Consider the following 19,018-nt stretch of genomic DNA (forward strand, 5'->3'; position numbering starts at 1 on the left):
AAATAACAAAATACAAAATAATAAAAATACAAATAAAAAACTAATGTAAGATTAACATAAAAAAAGTCACAAAAACTTCAAATTGCACAAAAAATATTTACAAAATTTATTTTGCAAAAATAATATTTTATATATATAAAGCCTTCTCAGGAGGCGCATATTTGTTCATGCATGACAAAAATTTCTTTTTTTCTGTTGCAGAGCAAAAAATATATTTTTTGTATAGCATTTCTAATTTTCATTTCAAATATGCAACCCATATTTCATCATCACATAAAGTTGTAAAGATATTTGAGTTTAAATCTTTAGCATTTGGGGTAAAATTCCTAACATTGCCACAAAAAATAAATAATTTAAAAGTATGTCGACTAAAAGTCTTTAGCCTTATTTCACAATAAGTCAATAAATTCTAATTAAACTTATGTTTTCTAAAAGCTCTATGAAAAAACACTTTTTTTGACCCAGATTGACATTTTTCTTTAGAGTTAAAAATCTTCTTAAAGTACAGTAACTATATTTGACATTAAAGATGACATACCTCAGACATGATTTTCAAGGTTCATTGTATATTTCTATGAATTTTTCATTCAAGTAAGTAATAAACAAAAATAAATAAAAATAATAATAAACAACCTTTCCAAAACTTCCTTTTCCAATCACTTTTAAGAATGTGAAATCTTCTAACTTCCAGTGCTCTTTTAAGGCAGAATTAATTTCATCAGTAATAATTTCTTTTTGTTCAGGTAACACTTGCTGTCGTTTATCAAGCTCCTCTGGATCCATAAACTGAAATACATAAAGAAACAATACTTTTATAAATTAAAAAAGAAAAAACTATAAATTAATAATAAAAATATAAATTAGATGTAAAACACACACAGAGAGACACACACACACACACACACACACACACACACACACACACACACACACACACACACACACACACACACACACACACACACAAAGAAAGCTCAAAGTTTAGCACACCCAGAAGAATCATTATTACAATTACTAACAAACAGATTCCTAGAAACATATTTTTATTTATCCAAAGCATAATAAAACTAAAACTCTCAGTAAAAATTATTTTTAGCTAAAATGTTAAACCATAAATGTTGAATAACAATGAATGAAGAAATGTTTCATCAAAAAATGTCTTTTTCCTTTAGTTAATTATTTTGAAATAATTTTTAAACTAAAAATTAAACAACATTAAATTAAAATTATATAAAGATTAAAAAATGATTAAACTTACCTTAAACTTTTTAGCTAAAGCAGCAACTGCAGCATCATCTTGAATCGGAACATTGTAGTACTCACCTTCTTCTGCATTTAAAAGTTTATACCAACCATCAACTTCATCTTTCATTAGCTCACTAACTCCAAATGACATAGATCCCATAAAATCATTAGATGTTGCGAGGTCCCAGTCCCATACTTCAATACATAATCTTTTATCTTTATCATTTGGTCCAATTTTACTAAATAAAATAATTTAGCTTTTAATACCTTGCAAGAAAAAGGATAAAGTGTAGGAAGATAGCTTCAGTACACACATCAACTCTAAAGACTTCTAGACTTTAGAAGTCTTTAGAGTTGACTCAACATTTTACAATGGAACTTTAAATAAGTTCTTATTAAATTTAGAAAATATTATACAGTCATGTAGTGTATTTAAAAACTAAACCAACTAAAAAAACAAGTTGGGAAAAAAAAGAGGGGGTGAAGTTGTCTATGTAAAAAAAAAAAAAGAGGGTGTAAAGGTATGTTGTATGTTAAGTTAAAATAAAATAACTCTATAAAAATATTTAAAAAGATAAAAAAAAGTAACATAATAGTTTGGTAAACAACAGAATTATTCTTAATAACATTAAATTGGTTTTATTTAATACTGTGGTAGAAAAATTCAAGTTAAAAAATTAAAAAAAATAATTAGAAACAACAATTTATTAAAATAAAACTTATTCATTTTATTATTATAACATTATTATTATTACTTTTATTTTTATTATAATAGTATAATATTTATTATTTATTTAATATTAATTATAATAGTATAATTATAATACTTTATATTGAAATAAAACAATGCAACAGAATTAACTTAAACAATATATCTTATCTGAATCTTAAACAATATATCTTAAACAATATAACTAATAAATAATCTAATCTATCTAATAATAATAAACTAATAATAATCTAATAAAATAATCAATAAATCTAACAATACATCTTAAACAATATATCTTATTTGAATCAGAAACAATAAATGTTGTTTCTATTTTAATTGTTTTTAAATTATTTTATAGTATACCTTTTTGAGAATGAAAATTTCCTTTTGAATAAAAACCAAAAGTTTTAGACATTGGTAAAATGAAGAAATGTAGAAATTTTGAATGAGTTAAGAATAGGAATAAAGTGCGGAAATAGGGTTAGGGTTGTGGTAGCTTCAGTTCATACATTGACTAATTTAGGGAGTATACACAAAGGGTGCTGCTACATTGACTTCGGATTTAGGTAGGGGTAGCGATAGGGTTAAAGTTAGGAAAAACTTTCAGCACTTTATTCTTGCATTTTAATGTTAAAAATATTTCCTTATTTTACTGTGTCCAAAATTGTTGTATGAAATATATTGTGGGTAGGGATTGCAAATTCACATACTTCTTGCTTTCCCACACTAGTAGGAACTATTTATAGTGTGACTTGGATTACTATTGTCAAGGATATGGCTGCTTTTTTTGTTAAATTTTAAATTATGGGGAAAAACCTGCCAGTTATTTTAATAGTTAAATTTATCATCACTGTTTTAGATAGTATGAAAAATAAGTCATTATTTATGTCACTTAAATTTTAATAAGCTAAGAAGATACTTTTTCCTTCTTTGCCATATGCTTTCCATTAAACATTCTTAAGATCCTCAGCAAAATAACAATCTTGAGCATCAAGCTCTTTAACAATGAAATTTAATGTGTCATCAGCTGTTAATACTGCTTCTCTTCTTCTGCAAATCATTTCAGAACCTAAGACATGGTTTTAGACTTTTTGCTAAAGTTTTAATTACCTTTATTTCATCATCAGACAACATGAGTTTTTCTAAACTAAAAGAAAACCAGAAATTATCCAGCTGCTTTAAAGCTCTTGATTAAATTTATTTTTAAAACAGCATTTCACAGTATCTATTTTTAAAGTAGATTATTTAAAAGTTACAACTATATTTTTTGAACTTTAACGAGAACATTATGAAGCTAAGAAACTTGAATATTATAACTTTATTTTCCTCCTCTTCATCATCATCTGTATCATCATCATCTTCATGATGATCAACATCATTATGGTTATGATCTTCATGATCATGATCATCAAAATCATCTTAAACATCTTTGTCATTAGGATTTTCAACTTTTTTTTTTTTTAAATTACATCAACTACAGCTAAATGTATTTCATGCGCAAAACAATGTTGATATTCAGTAGGAGAAATATTTCCTAATTTTTATGTGATATTACTCGTAAAACACTGGAACTTAAAAATAAAAAAAACAATAATTCTGTATTTATGCACTTTATTTATAATTCTGTATTTATCATTTATCTATCATTTATTTTTGCTCAACAAAATCAAACATGTAATCAAACATGTAAACAGCTAAAAAAAAAAAAAGCATGTAATCAAACATGTAAACACCTAAAAAATGGATTTCCAATAAGTCAAAAAAATTTGTGCTGTTTTAAACAAGTCTAAAAAATAATTTAAACTAAGTTTCTAAAATAGAAGATCACGACTGATTAGAACATTCTATTAAAAAAAAGCAGAAGGATAGAAGAAGATCAAGTTGTCACCTTCTAAATATTAGGATATGAATAGAAAGCTTTTCTTGAGCATTAAGCTGTACAAGCAAGCATGCAACTTTTGTGTGTGATATTTTATTTTCAAAAGCATAAATTAAGAATAAATTTAGTTTATTACAATCTGTAATGCAAGAGAATTTAATGAATAATATAATGAATTAAATAAGTCAGGGTAACTTTTTGATATGAATGAAGCTGGTTTGCAACTAAACAATTGCCATTGTCAAGTAAATGCAAAAAAGAGAAAATTAATCAAGTCTGCTGAGAAGGAAAATACAATAATTACCTGTTAGAATAATAATTTATTATTACTATATCATGAAATGTGTAATGAAATAAAAATATAAAGATGAGTATCAAGATGGAAGTCTATCAGGTAAAGATTGCATTTTTATGCCAAAATAATAAGCATATGTTACTAGTGATATTATATATGTTAAAATATATATATATTATTCATTAGCTGTTTTTCTGAAAACGCTGTATGCTATAAAGATAGGAAAAACTAGTAACAATTTGCTATCCAAATACGCTATAGTAGATACATACATACATACAAACATATATATATATATATATATATATATATATATATATATATATATATATATATATATATATATATATATATATATAAAAATTGCTGATTTATCTTTTACGTTTTACAGAAAAAACCTTCGCGTCAAAATTTTTTTCTGACTTAATGCCAACCTCTAAAAGTATAATAAAAGTTATATTATTATAACATTAGTGATTGCTTGCTTACAATTATAAATTTGTATTTTCAAATAAATTGATTATCCTTCTACTTTTTGAATAAAATTCTTTATTTTTGTTCATAATAAAACAGTTTATTGCCGACCTTATTTTTCCTAATTTTGAGGGCTGATATCAAAATAATAGTTTTTATTCAGGTTTGGAACGAAAAATTGTTTAGTAGTTGGTGAGTAGAGGTTAGTTATTTTGTAGTAAGTAAAAAACAAATAAAGTAAAAAACCCTTAATAAAACAAAACAAATAAAATGTGTATGTATAAACATAAACATGAGAAGCAAATAATATTTTAAAGTAAATCTTACTAAACAAATTTTTCGTTCCACACAGGGTTCAAGCACTTGCGAATGGTCTTTGTTTTTTGCTTGTTTTGTGTAGTATCAGGTAGCAACTTTAATTTTACATAAGGATCAGATTGACCATTTGGATCCATCGGAATAAGATTTTTGGCTTCAAAAACTTAAAAAGATTTTTTTTAATTACTCAATAATTTAAAAAAAAAAAAAATTTTTTATAACATAACAATATTTAATTGTAAAATTTGGAATAATAATAAAAAAATAAAGAATCAAAGCAATTTTTATGTTTTCTTGAAGTGTTTAAAAAAAACTAAAAAATAGATATTATATTAAACATGGTAAGATTATATGAAACAAAGTAACATGCTTTTCTACTGAATGAACGCAAATTTCTAAAAACACTTCTTACTGTCTATATTCAAGGCACCTTCTTCCCCTTTTTGAGTAAAATTTATTTTTAAACGAATTCTTCCACGCTTTTCAGTGTGATCAGCTCCACATAACTTTGGTATACAGCCGGATTTCTCACATCGCTTGTGAACATTCATGTCACAGGCTGAAATATGTTTGATTGAAAGGAAAAAATTAAAAAAAAAAAAAATCAACTTCATAACACATTTTTTTTTAAAACATGTAAAACTAAATAACCTCCGCATTTTAACCCTTGGTGAAATAAACCATACAACAGTGTTCCACAATGGTCACAAAAGGTAGGACTAGAATATGTGTGAACTTTGAACTTATGAGGATTTTGAGGAGCCTATATAAAAAAATAAAATAATACCAAAAACTAATGAACAAAATAAGACAAAAAATAAAATAAATAAATAACCTGCTATGTGTAAAGGAATTGTTGTTAAATGTTTGATATTTGTTGCTAGATAGTTTTGGGCAAAATTTAACAATACTTATAAAAAAAAGTTTATTTTTTTTTTAATATAAATGCATAATATAAATTAACATTGTTTAAAAGTACGATACTCACATCTGATTCAGGTCCAGTATCTGCACCAGGACACTTGAATGAAACATACTCATGGCACCGCTTGTGAACACCAAAACTACACACTGAAACAAGATATAGCAATACTTCACATTAATTCAGACAATACTCACAAGAATAAGACAAGATAATATAACAAAAAAAAAAAAAAATGATGATGATGATGTCATTATTTAATAATGCTGATCAAAAATGATGACTCTAGTAAACACAAGACGTGTTTTAGACTTCTAAAAATGCATTAATGTTTTAAAACATACTATGTGTTGTTTTTAGTGAGATGTCATTATCATTGGTTTTTTTATTAAAAAAAATTTGATTCTCTGTCAGAGGTATAACATTTTTGTTATACCTCTTGTTGATTCTCTGTCAGAGGTATAACGTCATTGGTCAACCAGCGGTACATGATGGTTTGTTTTTGAAAAGGGCAACTAAAATTTAAAAAAATACCAGTCAGTAGCACAGCAGGGCAATAAGACAGTTATTACTTACAAAAGAGTGTTTAATAACAAAACCATATTTTGAACTATGAAGTTGGCCACTTATTATTCTTTTCATTTATTATGTAATTATACTGAATGTAATAAAAAAAGCTGACATGAATTAAATTAGACACAAATTAGAAAGTGCGACTGTTTTTAAAGAAAAACTAGTCATATTTTAAAGCACATTTTCTTTTCAATTCAAAAGGTGTTTCCAAATCTTTAATTCAAAACTCAAACTTAATATACTTTTTAAATATAATAGTCACACTTTGAATCAGGGTTTTCGTTCAATTCAAGATGCATTTCAAAATCGCATTTTTTTTAATTACAAAATGCAAATTATTACATTGATTGTGAATCATAAATAAAGCGAAGCTATTTTTTAAATTTAAATTTAAATAAATATTTATATAAACTTTGTCAAACATTAAGAGATTAAACTTTATTAACGATGCACATGGAAAACTTTTTCTAATAAAAACAAAAATAAAAAAAAAGCTGTTGTACTTTTTAATAAAAACATTTTAACTACAGTGGTGGCACAATGTCATGACCACATGCATATTTTGATCTCTTTAATAGTGTACTTAGGCAATAATAACTAATTTTTGTAGCGATTTTTATTCAGAAACCTTACTAAATATCTAGTTATCGATGTGGTGCTTTATTAGCAACCAAATATTATTATTTTTGTTATTATAATTACTGTAATTTTTGTTAATTACTGTTCTGTGTTGATTTGATCAGAAATTGTTGATATCAGTTTGGTAAGTTTAAGATTTTTCTGGCATTGTTTTAATAGATATTTACTTAAAATTAATGTATTATCACTCGACTACATATCGTACCAAAACAAGGAGCTAATATTGAGAATAAATTAATTAGATTTAATTATAATTATAATTAGCAGTGCTAATTAGGATTAATTATTCTTAATTAGCTATAATTAACAATTTTTTGGAACTTTTTAAGTTTTATTGTGTTTCTAAACATTTGTTAATAATTAATAATGATTAAAATCATGTTTTCTTTCATTAAACAAACAGAAGCTATCAACTGAGCAACGACTGAAGATCATTGTTATGATTAAACAAAGCATTTCTTACAGAGATATTGTTGAGCAAATGAAAATCGGACTGTCAACTGTTACCAGAACAGCCAGAAAATAGAAAGACACCAGTACAGTGGCAGACTTAGAGCATGTTGGACGACCTCGTAAAACTACCGCAAATCAGGATCGGCTTTTGGTTAGGGTGAGTTAGTCCAATCGTTTCACAACAGCTCAGATAATGCAAGCTACATGGGGAAAAACCATGAAGTTCATCTGGCAGCAAGGACAGTTAGAAAACGCCTGCACCAAGCTGGTTTGAATGGGAGAATTGCTGCCAAGAAGCCTTTATTGCAACCTGATAACATCGCGAAAAGAGCATTCGCGAAACCTGGATTGTTGCACAATGGAATAAAGTATTATTGAGTGATAAAAGTATCTTTACTGTTTTCTGTGGAGCTAAAAGAACTTATGTGAGGAGAAGAGTTGATGAACAATTTAGTCCTCTGTGTGTAGCTCCCACAGTAAAGCATCGAGGAGGCTCTCTTATGGTATGGGGTTGCATGTCAGGATCAGGTGTAAACAAATGAAACCATCAGCAAACAAACTATTTGGTAAAATTAAACCATTTTTCTTTTAACAGGACAATGCTCCTTGCCACAAAGCTAAGAAAGTAATGGAATATCTCAAATGTGCTTGTACCAATGCTATTGAATGGCCCCACCAAGTCCTGACCTGAACCCCATTGAAATTTGTGGGAGGAGCTCTTCAGAAAGGTACAGAAAACCAAACCCAGCAATCTGGATGATTTGTGGCAACATTTGCAAGCTGCATGCGTGTACAAGCTGTGCTTGATGCGCATGGAGGGCATACAAAATACTAGTCTTTTAGTCAGAATTTCTTATGTTTTATTAGTGGCGCTTATTACTGACAATGCAGAGTCATTTTTATTTCAATGTGGTGCTGTTTTATTTTATATTGTGCCAAAAATGAATGAAATTCTCTTGTTTTTCAACTGTGGTTGTGACTTTGTGCCACCACTGAAGTTAAAACTGTTTAAAGATCAAACAAGAACAATCAAAAATTTCTTAACATTTTTTTATTAAATTATTTATTTTTAATTAAACAGTTTCTTATTAGTAGTATTTTAGTAGTCCAATATTTTAATTCATTTTTTCAGTTTTATTCCTCCATGGTTAAGAAAACCACCAAAAAAAAATTAACTGAAAAAAAAAAAAACTGGTAGAGACAAACTATGTGTAAATTGAAAGTATCAAGATTATTTTCCCAATTTTTAAATCTTAGTCTATTTGAAAACATTTTACATAATTTTTAGCAAGATACATTATTCAAGAATTCAGAGATTTTCAAGAGATATATTTTTTATAAAACTTGATTTGAAATTTTTTAGTGCAAAATGGATTAGAACTAAAAATCTTCATCGCTATTGTTATCAGAGGCATCCCTGCATGAAGGTGTAAGTTTTAAACGTCCTCAATTAATGGCTTTTTCAAAAAATAATGCAAAATGTTCTTTATCTCAATTTCTATTTTTCGTGTAATATTTTTAGCAGAAGGACTTTGCTTACTCATTCATTCTTAGTGTTATAGTTTAATAAACTCACGTTAAAATTTTAGTGGTCAAGTGTTAAGCAAATTAAGATTACATATTACATTATAATTTATATCTGAGAAAAAATTCTTTTCAGATGTCCTCTTCACAAAAAGAAACTGATTCAATTCAAATACAAGGAATGTGTTAAAGACCAGACCAGAAGCTATAAAACTTTAAACTGTAGATTTTGAGTATCATTTCATTTTTTGTAGATTTAAAGTATCATTTCACTTTAAACTGTAGATTTGAGTATCACTATATTAATTTTTTTAAAAAAAGAATTTTATTTTATGATATATCTTTCTTGTTATGTTTGTTTTAATTTTGTATTAAAAAATGGCAACGTTTGTCAAGTCATGATAGAGAGAGCAATGTTTCCTTGTCTGATAGAAAATTTGAAGTTATCAAAGAATACATCTTTTCTCTTTAAAGACCTTCAAACATCAGCCAAATTAATTTTAACTACTTGGAACCAAAGATTAACTCCTTACTTTCTCACATCTTTGCAAGGTAAAAAAACTGCAACTACTATTTTTAAAAATTGGTAGCCAAAAATACTTCTTTTCTTTCCAACAATTTCATCTCAGTTAAAGATCTTCTTAACACACTATCTGACACACTATCTGAAAGTGAAAGAAGCTCTTCTTCAATAAAGCTGCTAATCAAAAAACAAAAGGTTGGAAGAAAAAATAAGCCATTTAATGAAAAAGCAACTAGAGCATAGCAAAAATCAAGTGCAAAAATTTGCCAAGAAATTGAACCTGATGCAATTACTAAGGCTGCTTCTCAACAAGGCACAACTCTGCCAAAAGTAATTCAAAAAGTCAATCAACCAGGGTGAAAAAACTTCACAACATGCAACTGATGCAGTTTCCTCAGAAAAAAAATCTGAATTCACACAAAAAAGCCCTTATGATGCTTGGCTTTTTTATTGCTAAATGGTTTATCAAAAGATCAGTATTGTGCCATGAAGAGTGCATGCACTGCCAGCAATGCCTATCATTTGGGCAAACTACAATAAATTAGTTGATGCCAAAATTAACTGTCAGCCAAATGACATTCATCTTTTGGAACATTCAGCATGGGTACCAAATGCAAAATCTTCTTGATCACACTATATGCTCCTGTCTTATTTGAGTTCACAGTGGTCAGAAATGTCTAAAAATATGAATTAATTCATTTTCCTTCTGCAACACATAAAACTTGCAAAATTTAAGACACTTTTTAGGAAAGAAACATTGTATATTTCAAAAAATAATTTGGTTTACCCATTTAAACTCAAAAATGAATAAAATTGGACAAAAATAAAAACATTTAATAACACATTTTTTTTTAATTTTACATTGAAAAAATGCTTCACTTTTAACTGTCACAAAAAAATTTTTAAAAAAGTATTTCTTATCTTAAATTAATCAGAATCACTATCATCACATGAACCCAGCTTGGTTGGTTCAACACACATAAGTAAGTCAATAACACTTGTTGGCATTTTCCTCTTCTTTTTGAATCTTTGGTGTTTTGCAACACAAGGTTCTTGAATCTTTGGATGGCTCAAATCCGTGAGTCTGTGGAACATCTTAGTGATGCCTTGAGTCCAAGAAGCCTTCCTGGTATGATGCAATCAAAAGTTTCTTAGAAACTTGTTATTAGCTTCTGACTCTTCTTCACTTGTCAGTCCAATCGGGAGTGAACCGTTGTCAATTAAATCTTTTCCAGGTTTTCCTTTTTCAGTGTTGAAGGTAAAAAATACCAATAACAGTCGTCCTCCTAATGAAAATAAATTTCTTCAGTTTTTTTTTGCAAAGCTTGGCAAACTTTGTTGAATTAATGGCAAATCCACTTGACAGTACCTCCTCTTCCAAATGGTAGCGAGGTTTTCAACAATTTTACTAGGGACATTGCGAATATCTGCTGTAATTGTAGGGTTATCTAAGGCAATTCTGGCAACATTGCCAGTAGAAGTAGTCCCAGTACCACCATCTCTTCTTTTATCAACAATAATTCCCAATCTTTCAGCAAACTGAGCCTTCATATGTTCTTGTGTGGTTGCAATGGTCACTTTTTCTGTAGGTGTCAAACACTTGCAACATTATTTTACATCTTAGTGATAGCCAATATGACAAAGACTGTCAAAAGCTTGCAAACCAAAATGCTAAATTGATGCTCCAAAGTCCAATGCTCCTGGCACAGGGGTAAATTTTTTCCACAAGGCTTATAGCATATGGAGCACGATGATGATGCTGGACAGTCTGTAGAACCTTTACGCCAACCATTGTTAAAAGTCCATGCACTCTTGGACTTTTGCACTCTTACACTTTTGACAATATGCATGGCAAAAGTTCTGTTTGTTCCGTACAGACTCATTTTTGATGGCCTTTTTTGACTTCTTTTCATATGCAATTTGCAATGGCCGACACGACTGTCCAGAATTTGGAGATGAGTTGAGGTACACTATCCTTTCTGGACAATTTACATCAATGATTTGCAATGGCACAAGTTGACTCACAATTAAAGTACTAATATGTGGGATCTCTTCATTGGAATCTTTTTGGTGAAAAGTGTTAAATGATCCACAGCCATCAAAACCAAACTTGAAGCAAAGAATAAGTTATTGTAATTAATGTTATTGCTGTTCTCTGCCATCATTGCAGTAACTAGATTTTTATCTAAAATCCATTTTTACAGAATTTGGAGAAGGGTTGAGGTACACTATCTTTTTTGGACAATTGACATCAATGATTTGAAATGGCAGATATTCGCAATGTCCCTAGTAAAATTGTTGAAAACCTCACTACCATTTGGGGGGAGGGGGTATTGTCAAGTGGATTTGCCATTAATTCAAAAAAGTTTGCCAAGCTTTGCAAAAAAAACCTGAAAAAATTTATTTTCATTAGGAGGACGACTGTTATTGGTATTTTTTACCTTCAACACTGAAAAAGGAAAACCTGGAAAAGATTTAATTGACAACGGTTCACCCCCGATTGGACTGACAAGTGAAGAGGAGTCAGAACCTAATAACAAGTTTCTAAGAAACTTTTGATTGCATCATACCAGGAAGGCTTCATGGGCTCAAGGTATCACTGAGATGTTCCACAGACTCACGGATTTGAGCCATCCAAAGATTCAAGAACCTTGTGTTGCAAAACACCAAAGATTCAAAAAGAATAGGTAAATGCCAACAAGTGTTATTGACTTACTTGTGTGTGTTGAACCAACCAAGCTGGGTTCATGTGATGATAGTGATTCTGATTAATTTATTGAGATAAGAAATATTTTTTTTAAAGTTTTTTTGTGAAAGTTAAAAGTGAAGCATTTTTCAATGTAAAATTAAAAAAAAATGTGTTATTAAATTTTTTTATTTTTGTCCAATTTTATTCATTTTCAAGTTTAAATGGGTAAACCAAATTATTTTTTGAAAAATACAGTATTTCTTTCCTAAAAAGTGTCTTAAATTTTGCAAGTTTTATGTGTTGTAGAAGGAAAATAAATTAATTCATATTTTCAGACATTTCTGACCACTGTGAACTCAAGTAAGACATAAGCAACATTTTAGTCACCTGACAGGAGACAGACAAAAACCTGAGGTTACACCACTTATTGTAGAATCCATAGACAGAAGTTTAAACAGAATAATACTTTTTATATCATTTTATTAATTATATTAACTTAATTTTATGTACTTGAACTCAGTTGATGATTTTTTTTTAATAAAAAAAACAAAAACAATAGCAAACAAAATGTGACTAGTTATTCAAACTTGTGATTAAATAAAGTTTAGAAAAAAAATACAAGGAAAAGAAAAATAAAAAAATAAAAAATTAGGAAGAAAATAAATAATATAAAATTAGATACAAAATAAAACTATAATAAACTATACGAAACAAATTGTATTACCTTTGCATTGAAAGCCATTGTTTCCTACTATGCCCCTTTAACAAATAAAAAATCTTTAAAATTCTTTTAATATTGAGTGCGTGGTATATATATATATATATATATATATATATATATATATATATATATATATATATATATATATATATATATATATATATATATATATATATATATATATAAATGAAAATAGAATCAAGTACAAAGTAACACCAAAAACATGTACAAGGGGAAAAATGGGACCAATCTGTTATTTGACACCATTAAAACAAATGCCCTTGCAATAAAATAGGACCAGGTCAAAAAATATCAAAAATAAAACCTAAAATATTCAAACGGAAAGTTTAAGAATCAATCTGAAATTGGTTTAATAAATGAGGACTCATAAAAGAAGTATTAAATTAATAGTAACCAAGTCTAACACTGTCCTACATAACTTTTATACTTATGCAATCAATTAAAAGAGAAAAAGAGAGTGAAATCCTTTTTCAACATGAAGTATAGAAAACCATGGAAAAGAGATTTTATTAATGCATATAATTAAAGCGAAGATACAAAATCTAAATAAGAATAAAGTTTTTTTAATGAAAAAGTAGTAATAAAAGAACTTTTATTGATGTTCATAAATTTTATTTCTCAAGCAAGATGTTGATATATTGGTTGGCATTGGTTATGTTAGCATTATTAAATGTCGGACCCTAGATCTGAGGCCTGTATAAACATAATTGTATAAACATAATTTGGACTACAAATAAGGTTATTTTCAATGGATGGATCCACTTGTATTATATAGTTAACGATGTCATACATATTTTTGTCATAAAGTTTATTCATCTGCCTATAATATTCAGTATACCCTGTAGTACCAATTGAAGTGCGAAGTTTGTTTAAACTTGTCATGTTAACATGTTAACAAAAACAAAAGCAAAAAATTATCAGGAGGACATTTTAGAGCAGGTGGTAAAACCTTTAAATGACTCGTTGTTCAATGGGGAACAATGGTCATTCCAACAAGACAGTGCCCCTTCGCACAAAGCGAAGACAACACAGAGGTGGTTGACAGCCAATGTGCCCGATTTTATCTCTACGGATGCCTGGCCGTCAGCATCACCAGATCTTAATCCATTGGATTATGCAATCTGGTCTAAACTGGAGGCGAAGGTGTGCTGCAAACCTCACACTTCCGTTGATGCCCTCAAGCGATCACTTCTGGGATGGGATGCTTTATCCATGGATACCGTGCGTAAATCAATCGAGGAATGGCGTCCAAGACTGGAGGCGTGCATACGGGCAAAAGGGGGTTATTTCGAGGACTCTCTTTATTAATGTGTACTTTAGCATTTTAACTAAAACATAACATGCATATAATATGTATATATTACATTTGTTCTTGCATTAAAAACATGTTCTCTTAAATTTTTTTACTGAATTAAAATTTCGCACTTCAATTGGTACTACTAGGTACAGTGTGTTGTTTATTTTACAACAACATAGTTTTTAATCTCAATAAAAATGAAAATTTCAATGAAAACTGCTGCAGAGTCACCATTATCTTATGGAAGTTTATAGAATGCTATTTTTAATACCGCTTCCACTGATTAGTTTAAATGCTTTAAAATAAGGATTTTAATTTTAATGAGATGTCACACAAGTTTAATAATAAAAAATTGGGTGCATTACTTGTGATGTGAAACACTTTTAGATTAAAAAAAAAATTATTTTTATGCTTTTATTATTTCTAGTTTATATCTTATTTGTTTTACCATTTGTTAAGATTTTGTTTCTGTTTTCAGTTTATGGTTCATTTTCTCTTCTGTTTAGTTTGGATTTTTCAGCACATTTTTAAAACATAAAAATTATCAAAACATGCAGAGCCGTGGCCAAGTTGTCAAAACAAAATACTATATGTGTGGTCAGATAAGGTGTTTGAATGCACGCCTATCTTCAGAAAGCCTAATGTGTGTGTGTGTGTGTGTGTGTGTGTGTGTGTGTGTGTGTGTGTGTGTGTGTGTGTGTGTGTGTGTGTCTGTGTGTACAGGCCTTGGCAGAAGTAAATGAATGCACGAGTGGTAGAATTCCCATCTAAAAGCCTGTCAGGCTTTTTTAATATTTAGATAAAAAAGCTCATGGAGAAATAAAATGATAATGACAATTGATTAAGATTTTGTAATAGTTTTATTAATTACGCAGCAATGTTTTATGTCATATCATATATACATCAGAGAAACAATTGTTTTCCAGATATTTATTTATTCAAGCAATGTAATGTTTGTGCTCAACCCTTTACTCCCTAACCACACGCCCGCAAAACTTTAGAAATAACATTAAAAAGCACTTGGCGAAAAAAAAAAACATTTTTTTATAGCAACAAATCTTTTTTGTTCATCAAACACTTTTATGAAAATTCGTGTAAACATTTTTATGAATAAGTTATTTTATTTAAAATTCAAATCAAACATTAGTTGTGTTGTTTTTGTTTTAAATATTTTATTTAGAGTTCAAATTTTTTTTTTTTAATTTTAATTATTTTAATTTAGAATTTTAAAAAAACACGCTCCTTTTGATGTTCTTATTTTAAATATTTCATTTAAATTTTGAATAAAAGGTTTGCCTTTTTGTTTTTATTTTTATTATTTTGTTTAATATTCATATAAAACATCTTTAATATTTTATTTTTATGCAGTTTTTATTTTAATTATTTTATTTAGAATTTAAACAAAACCTTTCTTTTGCTGTTTTTTTTATTTTATTTTAATTATTTTGTTTAAATAGTTATGTAAAACATTTTTATCATATATTTTTTTGCTTCTAATTTTTAAACGCTTCTAATTTTTAAACGCTTCTAATTTTTTACACAAGAATGGATTTTAGTAGATGGCACAAGAGACTCTTTAGAGCAGTGCCCATATACCCTCTTTCTCTTTTCTATAAATACTATAGTATTATAGTAAAGAGAAAGAGAAGCAACATTAAAACAATGTGATAATGGTTGGAGGTTGGCTGCAAGAGCAGGTCCAACTATGTGTACAATGCATTTTAGCACCTTGTTTAAAATGGAAAGGGCGTCATCATAAGATCCGCTCCAGATATGGCAACAGTATTCCATACAAGGATGGATTTGAGATTTATAGAGATAAAGAATAAAATCCTGAGTAAGAAAGTAACAAGCAAGATAAAGAGATGCAACCTTAGCAGATGCTAATTTTGCAATTGATTTGATATATAGTTTCCAAGAAAGATCAGAAGAGTTAATTATAGATAGTAAAGTGTATATGACTTATCAAGTACATTACCGTTCATAAATATAGGAAGATCCAGACTATTGCAATAATGATTAGCTGAAAAAATTGAGTTTTCAAATTTCTTTTCTTGATATTTATACAAATTTGTTTATATCAAATATTCTGATATAAACTAATATTAAACTTGATATAAAATATAATATCAAACTTTTTAATTTAATAAAAAAAATTGAAAGAAAACAAACATTCCATAATAGCATTTCTACATTTATTTAATATTCATTTAACTCGTTTTACAGTAATTAATAATATTACAGTAGTTTAAAAAAGTCGATGTCTTTAAAAAATAAAGATTTATGATTTTAATTTAAAATATATTTTTAATTTAAAATAAGGCTTGTATAGTTTCTATAAAAGACCAGTAGAGAATAAAAAGTCCAAAAAAATAGAGGACTTAATAAAAGTATTTAGTATTTCTATATAAGTCTTTATTTATATTTAGTACTTATATATTAGACTAATGAGTATTTAGTATTTATATATTAGACTTAACAAGACTATTTAACTTAGTAACCCATTCTTAAAAATAATTATTGAATTCTTGTCTATAAAAGTTATTATCCATAAAAATAAATATATCACAGCAATAAAATAAAATAATACCAACAAAAAATTGATGTATTGAGTGTTTTTGAAAAAGGTTGAATGCCAATAAAATAAACTATAGTTTACAATTTGATACTATTTTACTTAAAAGATCATTGACAGAAAATTATAGATGAAACATTCATATCAGAGAAGCGCCTCTAAAGGATTCTCACCTCAATTCTCAACCCCTAATAATTCCTAACTTATGCTAAGAACTTTCCATAGCTAGTTTTTGCTTTGGTATTGACATTTATTAATGATAAGTCACAAGAAAGAAACCACTTATCTGGTGACTTATTGTATTTTTTAACATGACAACAATAATTTAGTATAGGCAAAATTGAAGAACTTAGATTTACATAAGAAAAATACAATAATATAATAATAACAAATTTTTTGCTGTACACATTTAATGTAATGTGGTGAGTTTAACACCTGTAGATGTTGAAACTTTGACAGCCTTAGAAGAAGTTTTTTTTTCTCCATTGTTTACATTTTATATTTTTATTTTGTTTTGTTTGTTTCCAGATTAATCCAACTTGTTCTTAAAGATATTCACATTGTCAAAATTGATTATCTCTTCTGTTAAATTATTTCATTTATTAACTGGTCCGTTTGCGAAGAAATGACCTCTTGTTTTTGTATATTTAAATATTCTAGTAGTATAATTCCATTGAACTTTCAATATTTTTACTTATTTTCTATTACTGAATCATATCACCTCTTGCTCTTCTTGTTTTTAAAATAGTCAAGTTAAATCTTTTCACTCTATCTTTGTACTACAGCTACGATTTGTATTCATTCATTTAGAAAACTATTAAACCAACATATTAAATGTTCTTGAATTCCATATGATTCCAGTTTTAATACTAATCTTTTATGCGCAACTGAGTCAAAAGCTTGAGCAAAGGCTATAGCTTTAATATAAATCTATATCTATTGCTATAAATATAGATTTATACTATACACTTGAGGACAAATTAGCAATAGATATAGCTTTTCAAGCTATATCTATTGCTAAATTTATAGCAATAGTCTATAGCTTTAATATAAAGCTATATCTATTGCTATAAATTTAGCAATAGATATAGCTTGAAAAGCTATATCTATTGCTAAATTGTCCTCAAGTGCTTGGGTTATTATGTCTAATGTTTCAAGTAAAGTTGGGCAACAACTTTTGGATGACATAAAACCATGTTGAGAGTCTAAGAACAAACTGTTCTTAGTCAAGTGATTAATTAGTGTGTCTCTTATTATGCTTTCCATCACTTTGCATACAATCGATGTGAGTGATACCTGCCTATAATTTGTTACTTTTAGTTTATCTTCTTTTTTAAACAGAGGGGTAATATATTTGCGCATAACCATAAACCTGGAGCGATACGATTCGAGAATGAGCGATAAAAAATAATTGATAGTGGTTTTGAAATACTTTTGCAACATTCTTTTAGTACTCTATAGTGCATTGTGTCTACTCCAGTTGATTTATAAACATTCAGAGTTGCATGCTTCTTACTATATGTTTCAATATCGAATGTAAGATTTGGGCATAAAATATTGCATTGCTTTTGAAACTCTGGGAGGTTTTCATCTTTAATTGTAAAAACTGTGCTGAAAAATTGTTTACTTAGTAAACAATCTCAAATAAATTGGTAGTAACTATTCTATTTTCATTCTCAAGAGCTTAAATATTGTCATTAATTTGAGTTTTACTATTTATATATTAGTAAACTATTTTGGAATTCTTATTAGCATTTTTCGCTATTTTATGCTCATATTTAACAATTCCATTCTTAAAAGCTTTTTTCATTTTGTTTTTATGTATTTATATTTTGCTTCAAGTTTTTGATCTCTAAATTTTGCATTTTTACACTTTATCCATAATAAATTTTTTGCTTTTATCAATCTAGATATTTTTATTAAACCAAGGTGCTTTTTTCCTTTTATTTGATTTAGTTAATGGTATATTTAAATTGTAAGTGTCTTTATATTGTTCTAACCATTTTTTATAACACTTGTTTGCGTTTAAATTTTCGAATATCTTTGACCAGTCAATACTATCAAAGTGTTTGTTAGTTTTATCATAGTTTTTTTATTATAAATGGAACTTTTTTTGTTGAACTCAGCAGCAATTTCATTTGATGAACTGTAATTGTAA

The 19,018-nt window shown here is 27.8% G+C and overlaps 1 protein-coding gene across 1 annotated transcript in view; it reads right to left on the reverse strand.

Annotated features, from left to right (window-relative positions):
• The window catches only part of LOC100199454 (protein kinase C beta type-like), a gene marked incomplete at its 5' end in the record, with an annotated part of 33,932 nt that overhangs the window by 12,226 nt on the left and 2,688 nt on the right, over positions 1 to 19,018 (reverse strand). The window contains 7 exon segments of the mRNA NM_001309681.1: positions 634 to 786; positions 1,259 to 1,484; positions 4,933 to 5,086; positions 5,336 to 5,482; positions 5,575 to 5,686; positions 5,912 to 5,994; positions 12,971 to 13,005. Coding sequence (NP_001296610.1) covers positions 634 to 786; positions 1,259 to 1,484; positions 4,933 to 5,086; positions 5,336 to 5,482; positions 5,575 to 5,686; positions 5,912 to 5,994; positions 12,971 to 13,005 — 910 coding nt within the window.

The sequence above is a fragment of the Hydra vulgaris genome, chromosome 08, assembly GCF_038396675.1.
Source record: "Hydra vulgaris chromosome 08, alternate assembly HydraT2T_AEP".
NCBI lineage: Eukaryota > Metazoa > Cnidaria > Hydrozoa > Anthoathecata > Hydridae > Hydra > Hydra vulgaris.